This window comes from Trichosurus vulpecula, chromosome 4 (assembly GCF_011100635.1).
Source record: "Trichosurus vulpecula isolate mTriVul1 chromosome 4, mTriVul1.pri, whole genome shotgun sequence".
Classification (NCBI taxonomy): Eukaryota; Metazoa; Chordata; class Mammalia; order Diprotodontia; family Phalangeridae; genus Trichosurus; species Trichosurus vulpecula.
This window is the reverse complement of record NC_050576.1, coordinates 192,487,686-192,506,262: the sequence shown is the minus strand read 5'-3', so window position 1 is coordinate 192,506,262 and position 18,577 is coordinate 192,487,686. Positions and strand designations below refer to the sequence as shown.

General features: G+C 43.6%; 1 protein-coding gene across 1 annotated transcript in view; it reads left to right on the top strand.

Annotated features, from left to right (window-relative positions):
- PLEKHM1 (pleckstrin homology and RUN domain containing M1) overlaps positions 1 to 18,577 on the top strand; it is a 40,686-nt gene that overhangs the window by 19,235 nt on the left and 2,874 nt on the right. Inside the window, exons 6-10 of the mRNA XM_036756263.1 lie at positions 1,068 to 1,329; positions 2,487 to 3,404; positions 7,037 to 7,182; positions 10,138 to 10,331; positions 18,030 to 18,093. Of these exons, the coding sequence (XP_036612158.1) occupies positions 1,068 to 1,329; positions 2,487 to 3,404; positions 7,037 to 7,182; positions 10,138 to 10,331; positions 18,030 to 18,093 (1,584 nt within the window). The remainder of the gene's footprint in view (positions 1 to 1,067; positions 1,330 to 2,486; positions 3,405 to 7,036; positions 7,183 to 10,137; positions 10,332 to 18,029; positions 18,094 to 18,577) is intronic.

Sequence of the window (18,577 nt, the reverse complement as noted above, 5' to 3'; positions counted from 1 at the left end):
TGGGCGGAGGGGATGGGTTTGGTTGCTGTTGTTTACGGAGGGACTTCTAAGTGTGATGAGATGCAGTATGTTCTGCAACCACAATGTAAGTGTTAAAAACAACATTGTTAAGTGAGCTGTTCTTGTGACTTGTGGTGTGTGCCTGGTTTCCTTTGAATAGACTGCCAGACATTCAATCTGCTTTCTTGCCTTTTCTCTTCTTGGTTTTTAGATCTAAAACTGATCACATATAGGCAGGAGCTGAGGTAGGAAGGAAAAGGAATGGGAATCACTGCCCATCAGAGCTGGAGGGGGTGGTGCAAAGGGGATGAGAGGTGAGAGACTTTGACTTATATTTAGAAAGACTAAATGACCAAATAAAGAGCCTCCTTCCCTTCAACTTCCAGCATGGCCTTAAGATAAAAACATTGAATTTAGAGCCTTTGATGTAGTAGAAAGCATGACCTGGGTTCAAACCCCGCCTCTGACCCTCATTGGCTGTCAGACTGAGACTCCTCAAGTCTTTGATATTTCAGCATCATCTCACTTAGGTGAAATTCTGATGGAGAGGCATTCCGTTATTATCCCACAGATTGTAGCTTCATTTAGCTGGCACCAACATTTAGTCAAACACATAGACCAGAATGTCTAAGCTAGGCAGAATCATGATGCTGACAACCTAACCTGGAGCCTCAGTGTACCCCTTTGTAAAATGGGGATAATAACAGCCATGCTACTTCATTCATAGGCTTATTCTGAATCTCACATAAGGCAGTGTGCCTAAAGCCCTTTGCAAACCTTAAAGCATTATATAAGTGGTGGCCAGTTTTTTGGACGGGACCTATGATTTCATCAGTATAGGGAACTCTCAGTGAGGAACATCCTCTCCTAATGCGGATTGATACCTGCTTGACAACTTAGAAATATTAGAGGGTTGCCCGCACACATTGAGAGGTTAAGTGACCTCCTCAGGGTCATACAACCAATACATATCAGAGGCAGGACTAGAATCCAGGGCCTCCTTTCTCAAAACTGTTTACTATATTGTTTCTCATGGTTAATATTTGTTGCTTATCTCTTACAAATAGGAAAACAAAAGCTGGATCTCAGAAGATGATTTCTATCGGCCTTCCCCTGAGAGGGTCCCAGATAGTGCTTCTGATCTCTCTGAGGAAGGGACCCCAGAGACAAGACCTGACGTCCATAATCCTGCTTCTGAAGGGCCAGGGAAGAACCACTTTATGGGCCCCTCGGATCAAGCTTGTGTGCCTTCCTTGGAAGCCAGGCCAACCAAACCAATCCCTGATCCAGAGTACAAACACTTCTGGGTGGTCCATCGGAGACAGATCGGTATGCATTGGCTGCCCCATTTCTTTCTTAAGCTAGAGCCCTCTGCTGTGTGTAACAGATATTTCTATCATTTGAATCCTGGTTCCTGTTCATTTCTATTATTAAATGTGTTCCCCTTGAGGGGGTGGGAAGGAAATGCTGGTATCAAGCCATAAAAACTATAATTAAATCATGCAGCAAACCAATTTAAAATCACATATTTAATGGAAAGTTATTTTTCCTTGATAGCCTTAATAATGCTCAGGATTATGAATATTGTTTTCATAGCCATTCTACAAGAGACTGTTCCCTTGGACTTAGAGCCACGTGATAGAGAAGTGTGTGCTGCTTGATGTTATAAAATAAGTCTAACTCTTACCGATACCCCAAGGTTCCTTTCAAAACTCCAAATTTTTTTGCTATTCATTCTAAAGATTTAACAGTCTTGATGAGGGCCGCTGACAGTTGTGTTAATGTTTAGCATCCTTTGTCAGCTCTTTATAGTGAGAATAATCCTTCCACATTGGAGACTATTAGATACCATTTTAAAATCGTCAAAACCTATTGTATTTATAAGTTTAGATACTCCTTTAAAAGTGAGTGAACATTTCTTCCTGTATTCCCTCTATTTCCTATGACCTGGTAGAAAATTTTTGGCTGGGTTGATGAGGACCTGGCCTTGGCAGTAGCGTGTGGGATTCTGAAATAGAAACGGTCTTTCATTTGGTTTTACATTAAATCTATTCTACTCCCTAGATTTTACCCTGAGCTTTTGAGTGGAACTAATCTGTCATACTACTCTGCCCTTCCCACTTCGAAGGAGTTGCTCCATGCTTGGCTTCTAGGCTGTGGATCCCCATAGGAATTCTCAGGACACCTGGTTCTTTTCCTAACCCTTAGAGTGGTTCAGAACACCTAAGAGTCATCTCCAAAATTCAGTTAAAGAAACTCATAATGTGCATATGTTTGGTACACACACACACACACACACACACACACACACACTCACACACTCACTCTGACCATAGACTTTAGTGAGTCAGATCTCTTGAGCCAAGCACTTACCCTTTAGCTGTAGTATTTTATTCCTCAAATTGTCCTTCTGGTCCTTCAGAGTATCTGATTTTTATTCTGAGACTAGGAAAACTTATAATTTTCTGAAATCCCTTTGATTATAGGGCTCTACAACCCATTCAGGGGCCTCATAAAGCTGGGTACGCTGGAACGCCGTGGGGCCATGGGCATCTGGAAGGAGTTCTTCTGTGAGCTCTCCCCGCTTGAGTTTCGCCTCTATCTGAATGATAAGGACCGGGAGTGTGTAGAGAATTGCTCCCTTCTTCGATGTGAGTCTGTGGGGCCAGCCCAAAGTGATGGGCGCTTTGAGTTGGTATTCTCCAAAAAGAAGTTGACAATGCGTGCTTCCTCCCAGGATGAGGCTGAGGATTGGTTGGACCGACTGCATGAAGCACTGCAGAAATGCCGACCTCAGCAAGAACAAGAATGGGAAACACTCCAGCCCCCAGACCCACTGGAAGATCTAGAGCACCCCCAGGGCAGCTCCTTTAGCCACCCCATCCCAGTCTCCCAGGAGGAAGCATCTTTAGATGGCCATTTTGATTGGCCATTTCCACTCATGCCTGAACTAGATGCTATTAAAGAATCAGTTCTTTACATGCATACAGAGAAGACCTGGACTCCCTTAATTTTTTCCTTGTCTTTAGAATCTTTAAAATGCTTCAAAATGAGAAACAATGAAAAGATATTAAGTGATAGCCATGGGATTGAAACAGTCCGAGATATTCTCCCTGACACAAGTCTGGGGAGCCCAGCTTTCTTTAAAATCATCACAGCCAAAGCCACCTTGAAACTGAAGGCCCAGAGTGCAGAGGAGGCAACAGCCTGGAGAGAGCTTGTACGAAAAGTCTTAACATCCTATTTGGAAACAGCAGAAGAGGCATTGACTCTTGGTGGAAGCCTAGATGAAAGTTCCCAAGAAATCTTGAAATATACAACAGGGAAAAATGGCTTCCTGTTGCAGTACCTGGTGGCCATCCCCACAGAGAAAGGACTGGATTCCCAGAGCTTCTTTTGTGCAGGTATGAGTGAGCCTAGGTGCAGAGAGCACCCTTTAATACAGTGCTTCATTACTGGTGAGTCAAGACACAGTGTGAAGATCTCTTTGATAAATTACTGTTTCTTGATCCGTGTGCTTTTTCTTTCTCTCTTCCCCTCCCTCCCTCCCTGTCAGTTCATGCCCCTTTTTCCTCCCACCTCAATAGGTGTCTCAGCTGTTGTCAGGGATGGTTTGCATTCTGTTTTGAGCCATCCTCATGCTATCACCCCTGGGAACTGAGCTGCATTCCCTCTCCTCCTGTATTATTCTATTCTATTTAAAAGTGTTTCATCCTGTCCTGAACCTTGTTTCCTAATCCGCCCACTCCAACACACGTGTCCATCAATTTATACCCCTAGGTGAACAGTCTGTATTCTAAACATACCAAAGAATAGAAAATGTTTGGAAGCATTTTTTTTAAAAACATCATTGAAAGTGAAGGAAATAACGTGGTTCAGTTAAATAATAACCAAACAATAGAATGTTAGGACTAAGGAAGATAGTCCCGTGGTTGGTACCTGGTTGAGAGCCATGGGGTTAAGGAGGACAGAATAAGAGAGGAAACAGTGGCCAAAGACAAACCTAGCAAGCAGCTTCTTGAAAAGCCCTACTACCTACCCAGATTCTATTTCAGCTAGCAGTTGAGGGGAGAGGTGGGGGAAATAGTGTGGGAGAATGCATGATCAAGACTTGTAGTCAATCATTAAATACTTATTAAGGGCCTTCTATGAGACACGCACATATGTAGGAGGGAAGGCAGGAGAAGGTGGGTTGGTAGGGTGGTGGCAGGAGAAGAGTCATTGAAGCTGAGGCTTAGGACTTAAGGCTCAAGCAGTGATATGGTAAGGGACCTAGGGACTTGAGAAGGAGAAAATGTAGAGCTGAACTGGTTCACCATGGGGTTCAAGATAGGGAGGAAAGGAGAGAGTGGCTGGTATAAGGGAAATGGCCTGGGAGAGAAATGAGGGATCAGGGTATTGGAGTCACAGTATGGGCATAGAATAAAGTTTGGTAAGGAAAGGTAGAGGGAGAGATGGAAAGTCAAAAGAATGTCATAAGAATTTTGGAATTCTCAAAGATGGAGAAGGTGGTACATTTGTGGGTGTTGACAAGACCCAGGGCATGACCATTTTTGCGTGTGGCTGAGGTGAGGTGGAAGAGAGTCGAGTGGAGACTGAGTAGAGAATAAGCTATTCAGGGTGTGAAATCAGCCGTATCTTTTCCACAGGCTGCCATTCACTCCCTTTGGAACCCAGCCAGTTTGGTGTAACAATTCCAGAAATCTGATTGTGTTCTTGATTATTAAGTGCATCGTGTCAACTGGACACTGTTGGGCTTTCATTCAGGAAGATCCAAATTGTTCAAATTCTGCCTTTGGCACTTACCAGCTGGAGGCCTCTGGACAAGTCACCTAATTTCTGGATGCCTAGGCAACCCCCTAGAATTAGGGAGTCCACTAAATCACTGTGATTGTGATCTGCATTGGTGACAGAAATCTCTCCCCACTGATGAAATCAGAGTTCCTTCCCTTACTCTCATAGTGATTGCATTGCATTATGAAGAGAAATGGGCTTCAGATGGCAGGGGGGCACCGTGTGGACTCTGCTCAGCTCCCTTCAGTAGAAGGTGTGCTGAGGTATGGGGGAGCTGGTACACTTAGTGCTTGGAATGGACAAGGTTCTGCAGAGTAGTACTTGTAAGATCCTTCGAGTCCGAGAATATTAGAGCTGAAAAAGACCTTTGAATCAACCAACTCAAGCTGTTCATTTTACAAAGGAGACCCGTGCCCAAAGAGGCTGTGATTTGTTTAAACTCATGCCTGAAGTGACTGGTAGAATTAGGACTAAAACTCAGGTCCAGGGATGATAGTGCTACACCAATCTCAAAACAAGGAGAGGGGGAAGATTGTTCCTTTGAAATTGGGTTTTAGGCATTTTCACAAGTTCTCCAGTGATTATCATTCCATTGAAGGGAAGGTCCATGATCTAAGAGAGAAGATGGATCATGGGTTGAATGTGAGTCAGGCATAGCTTTACGCATCAGCCTACACCCTGTTTGTCAAATCCCCCCCCCCCCCGCCCCGTTATTCTTTCCACTGCCCATTTCCTTGCATCTGGATTATGGAATCTTGGAAATCATCTAGTCCAACCTTGTTATCTTACAATTGAAGAAACTAAAGGATCTCCAAACCTTTCCCCAAATTCCTTATACATAGATTAGCCTTTGCTTAACTACCACCAGATCCTTCTGTCATTCACAGATTTACCTCCTCCAGGAAGTTTTCTCCACTATCTATCTCCATCTCTGTTCCAACCTAACACAGCCCTCAAACTAGTCCTTTTATTGTACTTGGTAAGTCTTGCCTCCTCTGTTGGATTGTAAAGTCTTCATGGGCAGGAACTAGCCTAGTTTCCCATACCTCTCTGCTACAAGGTCTGTACTCCCTGTGAGTGCTTCATAAACACTTCATTGACTAGCTGGCATGTTAACAAGCCATTTATGTCTTACCTATAACTCTTACTTAGTCTCCCTTGCTCTTAAAGAGGAATGTGGAGAAGCCTGCATTGGGGAGGACGCCAGTGTTATTTGAATATAACCTGTTGAAAATGGAGAGTTCAGCTATTTAATTATAATGACCAAGCTTGGCTCCTGAAGAGTTGAAATGATGCACCTCCGCCCCACCCCTGCCCCTCTGTGGGTATGGAATATTACAAGCACTGTCAACCATAGTTGATGTGTTTGGGTGGTTTTGCTGAATTGTTTGGTTTTTTTCCTTTTTAAAATCTTTGTTACAAGGATGACTCACCAGACAAGACAGAGTGTAGTGTCATAGGCTTATCAATATAGAGCTAGAAGGGGCCCTAGAGGTTGCCTAATAAAATCTCTCATTTTTCATATGCAGACATTGAAGCTGGGGGTGGGGGTGGGGGTGGCACTTGCCCACAGTCACACAGGTAAAGTATGTCAGTAGAGGGGTCTGAGGCCAGAAGCTTTGACTCTAGAGACTGGAGTGTAGTGTAAAAACAAAAGATAAAAATCACACTTGGGAATGGTCTGGGACCCTTCTTGTGTTGGCGGGGGCGTCGGGGCGGGGGGGGGGGGGGGGCACGTTGCTGAGACTTTTGCTTTTTGCTACCTGGAGTAGTGACTTCCTGCTGTAACTGCACCTGCTGGGTCCCGTTTCGTTCTTAGTATCCTCAGCTGGAAATGTCAGGACAGCCTTTCCAGGGTGTGAAAGGGTCTGTTTGCCCAAGAGCAGGAAACGTTGAAGTAGTCTTATTGACTGTGTGAGTCCAGTCCCTTTGTGGCTCCCCTGTAGGCCTGGGCCCTGTCATCAGCAATTTCCCTTTCATCGCTTCTGAGGACCCAAGTTAGTCTGATTTTGTCAGAAATCTCTCCAAGTCAATCTGTGTTAAACTTGACATTGTCATTAGGGACTTGAAATGCCCACACTGTCTTTTGCTTCAGATGTAGAAAGCCCCATGGGATGAGTGAGACTGGCATCAGTGTTGGGGGCTAGGGAGGAAGGAATGGAATGGAATGGAATAGGAAAGGCTGATTACAGGCATTCTGGCTGCTGCTCACCCTCTCACAGTCTCCCTTCCAACCCTCCAGGCTGCTCCAGACAGATTGGATTCTCATTCGTGAGACCCAAGCTCTGTGCCTTCTCTGGCCTCTATTACTGTGACATCTGCCACCAGGATGACAGTTCAGTGATTCCAGCCAGGCTCATCCACAACTGGGACCTCACCAAACGCACCGTAAGTCCCTTGGACAGGCTCTGACTTCATGGTTTCTGTGGTTTAGAAAACTCAGACTTGGTCTGCTGGGTAATTAGATTATCTCTACCCCTTCACCTAGTGCTAGCTCAGGGTGGCAGGAGTGCAGAGTTATAGGTTCAGGCCTTCCCACCCCAAGTACTGTGGTTCACTTAAGAGAAACCTCTATCCCATGGCCACAAACTATATTTCTCATCCTAAGCCGCCATCTTGGGATTATAGTCAAATTAACATTTATTAAACACTTGTGTATATTAGTCTATATTTAGGGAAGATAGAGAGTTTACAGAAGCCATAGTTCCTCGATTCAATTCAAGAAATACCTGCTTTGTGCAGGGCACTGTGGTGCTGAATACAAAGATGAAAAACAACACAGTTCTTACCCTCAAGAACCTTATAATCTAATGGGAGTATATGACATGTACACGTAGGATCCCAGGTAGTCAACTAGCAGCATACCAGGCACTGTGCTAGTGTGCCAAACAGTCCCTGCTCAGTAGGAGTTTATAATTTAGTCAAGAGAGACAACATGTATATATAAAAAGTGTATGTACAAAGTAGATACTTGTGGGAATGGGAAGGGATTCACTAGCAGCTGGTGGGGGAGAGGGAGGGGATCAGGAAAGGCCTTATAGACGGTGGCACTTAAGCTGAGTCTTAAAGAAAATTAAGGTTTTTAAGAGGTAGAGGTGAGGAGAGAATACATGCCAGGGTCCAGGTATGAGAGATAGCCAGTACAAAGACTCAGAGAAGAGACAGAGTGCTGTGTGTGAGGACCCAAAAGAAGGCCAATGTGATGTGACCATATGATGTGTAAAGGGGAGTAGTAATAGGTTCTAATACTAGAAATGTAAGGTGGAGGCCAGGTTGTGGAGGGCTTTAAATACCAAGTGGAGGAGTTCATGTTTTGTCTTAAAGACAGTAGGGAACCGTGGGAGTTTGAGCAGAGGAGTGACAGGCTGACCTGCACTTTATGAAATTCATTTTGGCAGCTGGGGGAGGATGGAGCAGAGAGGCCTAAAGACAAGGAGAAAGTATTATAATAGTCCAAGGGAGAGGTGAGGAGGATCTGTACTAGGGTGGTGATCGTGTAGGTAGAACAGGTCAGATGCAAGAGATGTGGTAGAGGTAGAAATGACAAGATTTGTCAGCTGATTGGATATGTGGGGAGAGAAAAGGTGAGGAGTTGAAGGCAATACCAAGTTTGCAAACCTGGGTAACTGGAGGATGTAACTGGTGTACTTAACAGAAATAGGGAAGTTTGGAAGAAGAGGATGGATTCAAGGAATAAAGTGATGGCTTCCATTTTGGACATGTTGAGTTTGAGTTACCTACAGGCCTTTAGCTCACAGTGTCCAAGGAGCGGTTGGGGATGTGGGCCTGCAGCTCAGGAGGGAGATGTGGACTAGATACATGGATCTGGGAGTCATTAGCATTAAGGGGATCATCCTCATGGGAATTGAGGAGGGTCACCAAAGTGAGAGAGAAAGAGGAGTAAAAGAGCCCAGGACAGACCCTTGGGAGTACAGTTAGGGGACATGACATGGATGAAGATCCAATAGGGAATACTGAGCAGTGGTCAGGAGTGCCCTGAAAGCTCAGAGATTTGAGAGTATCCAGGAAAAGTACCCAGTGGAGTCAAATATTGGTAGAGAAGTCAAGGAGAATGAGGGTTCAGAGGACGTTTGATTTGGTGGTTTTATTAATTTGCCTGTCTCATCTGTTGAAGTCAGGGTAGTCCTCTGGAGTAGTATTACTGAGGATGTGTTAGAGTCTGGGCTTAGTTTTAAAAGCAGATGTTTGGCATCTGAAGAGGTGGTCTTTTCCAAAAGAGAACTCACTTCCTCAGGTGCCTGGGAGGGCGGGGCAAGTGAGAGGAGGAATTAGCTATTGGTAGGTGAGAATTTAGAAACCACTGGGAGAGCTTACAAATAGGAAACTGGCGCCAAAGTGTTCTCCTTGACTATTTGATTGCTCCGGGGTCAGGGGTGTAGACCATTATGAGCCTGCCACGTGAGCTTAGCCACATGTCAGATGTGGCATCTGAGGTTGCAGAGGGCTTAAAGTCAACAGTAGGAACAAAATTTGAGGACAGAAGGAGTTAGAGATCATTTTATAGATAAGGTTAAGTGATTTGCTCAATGTTATATGCTAGTATCAGATCAAAAGTTGGTTGAAAAACGCTATGTTTTGTCTGGAGAAGTGAAGACATAGAAGATTGTCATGTGGAAGGACAGATATTGGAAAGACAGTCCCATGGAAGACAGTAGAACTAGGTCAGTGGGTAAAAGTTGCAGGGGCAGATTCTGACTTAACATAAGAAATCTATTTCTTAAAATGAGAATTGTCCAAAAATGGACTGTCTCTTGAGATAGCTCATTGGAGGTCTTCAATCAGTGACTAAAATGGTCACTTATTGGGAAGGCACTTAGGGGAGACTCCTGATCAGGTATAGGCTGAATCCTCTCTGAGGTTCCTGCCAGCTGAGAGGAAAAAACCTTAGATATCAGATCATGCCCTTCCAAATATCTAATATTTGGAGGTACTAAAGGTACTTGGAGCTGATATAGCCTATCACATGACTCCCCATCTGGTTTTGTGTCATGTTAAACACAAGAAATCCCTTATCAGAGCACAGGCTATTCATTGGCACCACAGAGGAGAAGCAAGCTGTCATTTGGCAGTGACTGATCTAATACTTCCTGTGGCCAGAACTACCTCTGGCCACTTTGTCTCCTAGTCAGGGCAGAAAAAGAATGCTTGCTGAAAGATTGATTTCCTTTAGTCAGGAAGAATGAGGTCTAAAAGAAACCTGGAAGAGCAGGAAGCAGTTGGAAAGGGTCTGTGGTGCTGACACGGGGGAGGGGATTAGGTCCACCAGAGCCGTGGATGCCTCTAGCTCTCATCACCAACTTGGTGCTGTGTCTGTGTTGGTAGGTTTGCCGCCAGGCCCTAAAGTTCCTAACTCAGATCCGGAACCAGCCCCTCATCAACCTACAGCTGGTGAATAAGTCTCTTTATGACCATGTGGAGCGGATGAACCATATCTGGAGAAGCCGGGAGCAGCTTAAACTCCTAGGTGACTACCTGACCTTGTGCAGAAGTGGGGCCCTGAAAGAACTGAGCAAACGGTGAGTGCTGGCCCAAACCACTGTATGCACCATGTATCTTTCAGTCCAGAGTAACATTCTGGAATCACTACTTCATCTTCCGAAGCAGTCCTAATCGAAACATGGTGGTGGGGCCGTCAAACGAGTGTCTAGAAAATTTGGCTTGGAATCAGGCCCAGAAAGCCAAGGCTTAGAACCCCTCCTCGTTATGTTGAGTAACTTGGAATAACTCACTTGTGCCTCAAACTTCCTGACTCAATCCAAGTCTCTCTATAGGAATATTGGAGTCATACTTAGATCTTCTGGGCTAAAAAAGGTACTTGAGAGAAATACCCAGGACTAATATACCTGTCTAGGAGGAGCTACCTATTTAAAGGGCTGAGTTTTCCAAACCATGATTTTATTTCCCACTAAAGTCACTCAGACATCACCTGATAATGACCACAGTCAGTTTACTAAACGAGTCCAGAGTACAGCATGAGAGACTTGTTATCTTCTCCAGTTTCCCCTGGTTGCTTGTTCTGGCTTCTGGACCTCATGCTCCTCTTTGCAGATTCCTTGCAATAGAACCTCATCTCCATTTTTTTTTAAAGGCTGCTCAAAGTTTATTAGTTTCTGTTGAGTACCAAGTAAACAAGTTACTGAGGCTGTTGAAAAGCACATGGGTGATTCAGGTAGTAAAAAAACCAAAATAACAGTGTGGTTTCTTTTACTCGTTTTTTGGTGTTTTGCTTTTGTTTTCCTTTAAAAAAAAAAAAGAAAACCACACACACAACACAACTACTTCTACATTTAAGCAGCCTATCTATTCTAAGGGAATAGGTGGGAGAGGGAAGGGGGAGGGGAGGGGGAAATGGGCTCTGATGCCCAGCACATTTCAGAAGCGAGGGAGCAGCAAGGAGGGTGCTGCTGCTCATGCAGAAGGCCCAGTGTTGGTCTTGCTGGGCTTGCTGACATGCCGCTTCCTCATGGCCTCCTGAGCCAGGTCACAGGTGATCGTGCCATGAGCAACCTGGAAAGTTCCTGAGTGCTCTGGGGATTCCAATACAGTTGTCATGAATGGATGACTCGACTTCCCGAAGAAGAAGCTTGCCCACCAGTGGCCTGGGTCTGATTTGGGAAGACCAGGATGGTGGGGGATCACTTCCCCAGAGCAATCAGCACTTCCACAGCAGCTGTTGCTGGAAGTGGAACCCAGACACCTTCGGTAGTAGTCATGGGTTGCTACAAGTGAACCGCTGGACGGGATTGCTGCCACGTTGCTTGTTCTTCTTATGATGATGTAAACCTTAGTGGCAGCTCCCGAGCAGCCCTTGTCAGGCAGTGGGCTGCGGCGGACAATCACGGGCGACCTGGCTCGGGGGAAGGGGGCGCTAGGCCACAGAGCCCATTTGTAAAGGAGATTACGGAAGGATACTCCATGGCAACGAAAATGCGAGAGTTCTTTGGGTTTTCAGAACCTCATCTCTTAAAAGAAAAGGTTGATTTTTTTTTAGGAAGCACTAGTTCAGCCTAGGTGATCCAAAAGCCTGCATTGCCAGGAAGAAGATCAGATAGCATGTTGAAAATTCTGAGCCTGTGTGTAAAGACCCCTCTTTCACCTTTTTGATGAGACCTTGGAGAAGCTCCATAATCAGGTTTTATTCCTGCCCTTGTGGTAAACCCCAAAATCTGAGCTTTTAAGGTGACTAAGAGATTACATTGTTAGCACTCAGGAGGAATTGATTCATTCTTACTTTTACAAGACTCCCATGACCAGAGATTCATGAGTATACAACCCTCCGTACCCTCTGTCACTAGAGATGGCGAAATCTTTGTCAGGTGAGAGCTAAATTGACCTCCCTGTCCGTGGGTTCAGGTGTGGGTGCAGATTTCAGCATATCTTGTGTCTGGGCAAAAACCAGGCATCTGTCCTCACGTCTTTGGATTTGTAGAACCAACAGGAGGTTATTAGCCCTGGACTAGTTTGGGAATTGGAAAGTCACTCATGGCATTACAGCAGGTGACCAGCTCTAATAACCATGCTTTCCACCTTCCTTACACTGTGGCTTCTGCAGAAAAGTGACCCTGAGTGGTACACTTAAGTCTTGACTTTTAGAGATAGAAGGGGTCCCAAGGATAATCTGACCCAGCAGTTTGGTTCACAGCTAAGTGAGGCTGTAGCACCGATATGTCTCTTTATTATCTTTATGTATAGGCTGGGTAACCAGAGAGCAATCAGGGAGCTATGAATTTCAGAGTCAGTGCTTACCACAGGATTCTTTTCTACCCTTCTCAGTGGAGCTGGGACTTTTCAGTCATCTCTGGGCCTCAGGTTCCCCATCATATATGAATTAATAAGGAGATTTAATTAGATGGACCTGAAGCCTGACAGTCTGGGTTTCCTTTCATTTGCCCTTTAGAAATAAAGATGTGTAAATTGCCCAGGTTAACAGAAGAGGAAGTAAAATACCTAAATAACCCCATCTCAGAAAAAGAAATTGAGCAAGCCATCAATGAACTCCCTAGGAAAAAATCTCCAGGGCCAGATGGTTTTACATGTGAATTCTATCAAACATTTAAAGAACAATTAATTCCCATACTTTATAGACTATTTGGGAAAATAGGTAAAGAAGGAGTCCTACCAGATTTTTTTTATGACAAAAATATGGTACTAATACCCAAACCAGGAAGAGTCAAAACAGAGAAAGTAAATTATAGACCAGTTTCCCTAATGAATATTGATGCAAAAATTTTAAATAAAATATTAGCAAAAAGACTGCAGGAACTTATCATGAGAATAATACACTACAACCAGGTAGGATTTATTCCAAGAATGCAAGGCTGGTTCAATATTAGGAAAACAATCAGCATAACTGATTATATCAGCAACAAAACTAGCAGAAACCATATGATTATCTCAATAGATGTAGAAAAAGCCTTGAACAAAATACAACAACGATTCCTATTAAAAACACTAGAAAGCATAGGAATAAACAGAACCTTCCTTAAAATTATAAATAGCATCTACCTAAAATCATCAGCAAGCATTATGTGTAATGGGAATAAGCTAGATGCATTTCCAGTAAGATCAGAGGTGAAACAAGGATGTCCACTATCACCCCTACTATTCAATTTGGTACTAGAAATGTTAGCTGTAGCAATACGAGAAGGAAAAGAAATTGAAGGAATTAGAATAGGCAAAGAAGAAACTAAATTATCACCTTTTGCAGACAATATGATGATTTACTTAGAAAATCAAGAAATAAAGAAGATGGTCACCAACTTAATTTCCTAAACCTATGGGCCAGTAACTACCACAAAGAGAAAAAAGGTATAGTGTCTTAAGTTTAGAAAGCTTTTGAACAATAAACCTCTAGTAAATAAATATATCATGGATAGAGAACAAGCACTCATGATTGTTAACATGAAGGTGAAATTGGGCTTAGTTAGCCAGTTGCCTATCTCCTTCCCAATTGATACTTGGGGGACTAATATCATATTTATAAGATGCTTAGAGAGCTTTGAAATAAATTAAGTGCTCACAACCAAAGAGTAATCATTAATGAATCAGAGCCAATATGGAGCAAAGTCTGCCATTGAATGTCCTTGGACCCCTTGCTGTCCAACATTTTTTTCAATTGCTTGGTTGAAGGCATGGGTGACATGCCTCCCAAAACCAGAGATGACAGAGCTGGCATAAACGCCAAACACATTGGCAGAAAAATCAGGATCCAAAAAGATTTCCACAAACTGAAAAATGAATAAGGGGGAATCCAATTGATTGGCACTTTCATGGACTGCAAGTTCAGGACGAGTGGGCAGTGTGACCTTGTAGCCAAATGTGTAATGTAGTTACGTTGAGAGGTGGCATTGTGTCCAGAAGGACCTGGCCAGACATCTGGAGGGTTGGGTTCAGTTACAGGTGCCACATTTTAGGATAAGCATATGGACTGGACTCCCAGTCACATTGGTAATGGGAAACTCACTCTACCAATGCAGTTCAGCACCTTCTCCTCCACTTAGTCTGAGACAGTTCCCTGGGCACTGGGAGCTCAAGTGGCCACATTTTTAAAATTCTGAAAACCTGGAGCACATCCACAGAAGGGCAGCCTTCTGTATGGGGGACTGGCCACCATGACATCGGAGAAGAGAACTGGCAGGAGAGGTAGTTTCAGGTATTTGGAGGATTGTCTTATGAAATGGAGATCCCAGACTTTCCACCAGAAGGCAGAATCAGGAATAGTAGGCAGGAGTTAAAAGGAGACAGGTTTGGATTCGGTGTAAAAAGAAGCTTTTTAACAGGAGGCACTCTGTGATAGAATTGACTGGACTGCCTTAGGAGGAAGGGAGTATCTCAGCAATGGAGGGCTCCATGTAGAATTTGGATGTTATAAAATAAGAGTATGCTCTACACCTTGCTACTTATAATAACCATTTTCTCCCAAAGAGCTTCTATAGAAATGCTTATCTTAAAATTTTTCTTTTTTATTATAAACTTAAAAATCATCAACAAATATTTCAATATACAGAGAACAAGAAAGATTGTATAAGAAATTAAATGTCAGTGATGTAGCTTTTAAAGAAACATTTAATTTTTAACAAGGAGGTAGCAAAATTACCTTATTTCTGCCCCCTTCTATACTTATTTTCTTGTGTGCCTTTTTAAAAACTATTTTATTGCTGCTTTTTTGGCATATCTGTCACTAACCACTAACCCACTCCAACCACAAATAAAAACCTTCCTTTGAAACAGATACACTCACATACATATATTGTGTATATATGTGTATGCATACACACGTGTGTACACATACATGTGTACATGCGTGTGTGTGTGTGTCCATCCCAGCCAAACAAATTTCACACATGGCCCATGTCTGGGAATGCACATATCATTGTTCCCCTTAGTGCGTCCGCTGCCTATCTGCCAAAAGGTGGTATATCTTATCACCAGTGTTCTGAAGTCAGTTGATTGCTGCTTTGATCAGAGTTCTAATGTCTTTCCAAGTTAATTTCCTTTATATGATAATTGTGGTCATCATATAAATCATTCCTCTGCTACTGCTTGTTGAACTCTGCATATGACTCATTCCTCTTACCTGAATATGTCATAGTCATCATTTCTTTTGGTATCTTAACAGTGTCTTAACAATCCCATCACATTCATATACGCACAATTTTCAGCCAGTTCCCAATCAATAGGCACCTATTTTGTTTCACTGCTTTGCTACAGTAAAAAGTTCTGCTATCAATATTCTTTCCTTCTGTCCATGACCTCCTTGGGCTAGCTGCCTAAATAGTAGGATCTCTGGATCAAAGGATAGTGACCCTTTAGTTATAGTTCTGAATCGTTTTCCAGAATAGTTGGACCAAATCATAGCTCTCCAGTGCAGTAGTGGGCCTGTCCTCAACAACCAATCAAACAATTACTATTTCCTTCTTTTTTCTCTTTGCCCATCGGATACTACTGATCAGCAGTAATTTGGAGTGTTTTTTCGTATGATTGCTGATAGTGTTTCTTCATTTGAGAATAGCCTGTTCATATCCTTTGACCACTTATTTATTGGAGGATGGCTCTTTTTATAAATTTATATCAATTCTTTTTATATCTTGGCTATCAGACCTTTATCAGAGAAATTTGCTACAAGGATTGTTTAAATCACTTCCCTTTAAATTCTAACTGCATTTATTTTGCTTCGTGGAAAAGTTTTTCAATTTAATATCGTCAACCCAGCATGCATTCTTTAAGGGCCTGCTATGTGCCATGCAATGTGCTAAGCATTGGGAATACAGATACAAACAAAAGATCATTCCTGCTCTCAAGGAACTTAGATTCTGATATTCTGGAAGACACATAAGAGAAAACTGGAAAGCAGGGACCAGGCAGGAGAGGGAGAAACCAAAGGTACCCGGGTGGGGGAGGGAGATGGGGGGCAGGGAGCACGGCTCCAGAGTAGTTTTTCTAACGTGGAGGTTTCCAGGAGGAATTGACCAAGCAGAGGAAGGGGGCTTCGGGGTGGAGTGATCTCACAGGGGGAGAAGGCTGCTGGGTCATGGTGGAGAGAGAACTTTGGAGAGTCAGGCACAGAGCCCAGAGATGAATGAAGGTGGGAATATGGCTCGGCCTTTGAACAAAGTTAGCCATTTCATCTTTTATGATAATCCTTTTATTCCTTCTTAGCAAAGAATTATCTCCATACGTAGGAAGGCCGGCTTTTGTGAGTTTATATAAAAACTCTTTATGTCATCGACCTTCACACTGAGAATTATTCTTCCCATTAAGCAAATAGAGAACCTGATGCCTAGAGAGGACAATTTCATGCCCAAAGTCAAATAGTAATTTCTTAATTGATTCTAATGTAGGTTACACTCAGGGAGTATGCTCTCTATTTAATTAACCTTTCTTTCATCGCTTTTTCAACTCTAGACAATCAACAGACCAAGAAATCAAGCCTTGATTTGTGTCTCTGTGCTGATTTATAAGGTGTAAGCGTTCACGCTGAAAATTTAAGTCAGCTTTCCGGAGCTAGTATGAGCTGGCTCTGTGTGAAGGGGGAGCTGCTATAGGTGTGCACTGGAAAAGAATGCTAATTACACATCTTCTTTGGCTTTAAAAAAAAAGCCAGCGTTAAAGGAGGAAGTGTGGTCTATATTTGGACCAGTATGGTAAAGGATGAAGTGCAGGAACCCAGCCAAGTCTTTTACCCACCTGACCGGAGAGTCACATGGCATTTGGTCTGCCCATGGGGAAGGACCTTCTGCTCTTGCTAGATTCCATAATTTCCGAAACAATGGGACAAGATGCACCGATGGGAAAGATAGCATTCTGTCCAAATACAGCTCCCCCCACTTCCTTTGGGACACCGGGGCCAGGCCACAATTCACATTCACTGTCTTCCTGCTCGTGATGAAGGGCACCTTCCTGTTCCGTGTAAAGCTGGAAGTGTACTTGGGAGAAGTCATTGCTCTCAAAGTAGTGACGGTATCTCATGGATTATACTGACCTCAGGTTCTCGTGGAAATCTCCAGGTTCACAGTAACCCCTTTGTGTACAGGTTTAAGGAGGTGTATGTGTTGTGTTGTGTAGTTTTGAGAGTATGTCTCTTCGTAGGAGGAGGAGGAGGAAGGAAGGAGAAGCAGTCACCTAATCCCTAGATTAGATAGATAGCTCTAGATATCTATGTGTTTGCATGTCTCTCTCTCTCTCTCTCTCTCTCTCTCTCTCTCTCTCTCTCTCTCTCTCTCTCGATATATACATATATATATATATATGTATGTATGTATGTATGTATGTATGTATGTATATGTCTCCCTGGATATCTGTATAGAAGGAAAGAGAGAGCTATGAAATGCACAGCACGGTTCTGACTAAGCACCCTTAGTTGTTCCACACCATCCTTTCAGACATTAGAAGGAACCCTTGAAGAGTGACATGCAGGTTACCAAGCTGAAATTTCTCAAGGATCCGTAAAGATTTGGTTTTCTCCACTTGGACCCTGACCCTTCTTCCCTCCCTTTCCCACAGTGAGACTGATGAGATTTTGTGCCAAAGCGGTGGCTTCCCCAGGTGTTTCCTCTCCGTTCCTCAGGATGTAACCCTGTAGGGGATCTGTAGCCATCTGTGTTGTGTAAGCCAAAGTTTGGTTAGCATCTGAGCCCGTTTCCTCCTCCACCCCCTAAACATTTTTGGTTCTAGGGAAATACCTCTAACCACCCTCTCTCATGTTTTCTCTGAAGCCTTGACTACCGAAACTATCTGTTAGAGTCTCCTCACAAGTACAGCGTTGCTGACCTCCAGCAGGTGAGAATTCAGCCCCTGTTCCACAAAGATTTTACAGGTCCATTCCTGGGGGGAAAATGAATAGGGCATGGGGAAAGTGCCTAAGGGCTATTGATGCTTGGGACAGTAAAAGCTCATTTTTATAAGCTTCGGCCTAGGGCTAAAAGCTGCCTGGGCAAGTAGACAATCTCCACAGTTCCCTGTGGTGGTGGGCAAGAACAGTCCCAAATACATGGAATGGTAATGGAGTCTGGGCCCAACGGTCTCATTAGTATGTGTATATGAGCTATTTCACCCTCCTTTTCCCCTTCTCCATCTTAAATGTCGGGGGAGGAGAAAATGTTAGTGATAAAAGGGTCAGGAAACTCTGGATCTCTCCCCCTCCCTTTCATCACCTCTCTCCTCTCTCACATGGTCTGTCCCACAAAGACCATGAGGGAGGGTTTGGCAAACCCAGAACCAGGGTGGCAGGACCATGATCCACATGTACAGCCCTCATGGCAGA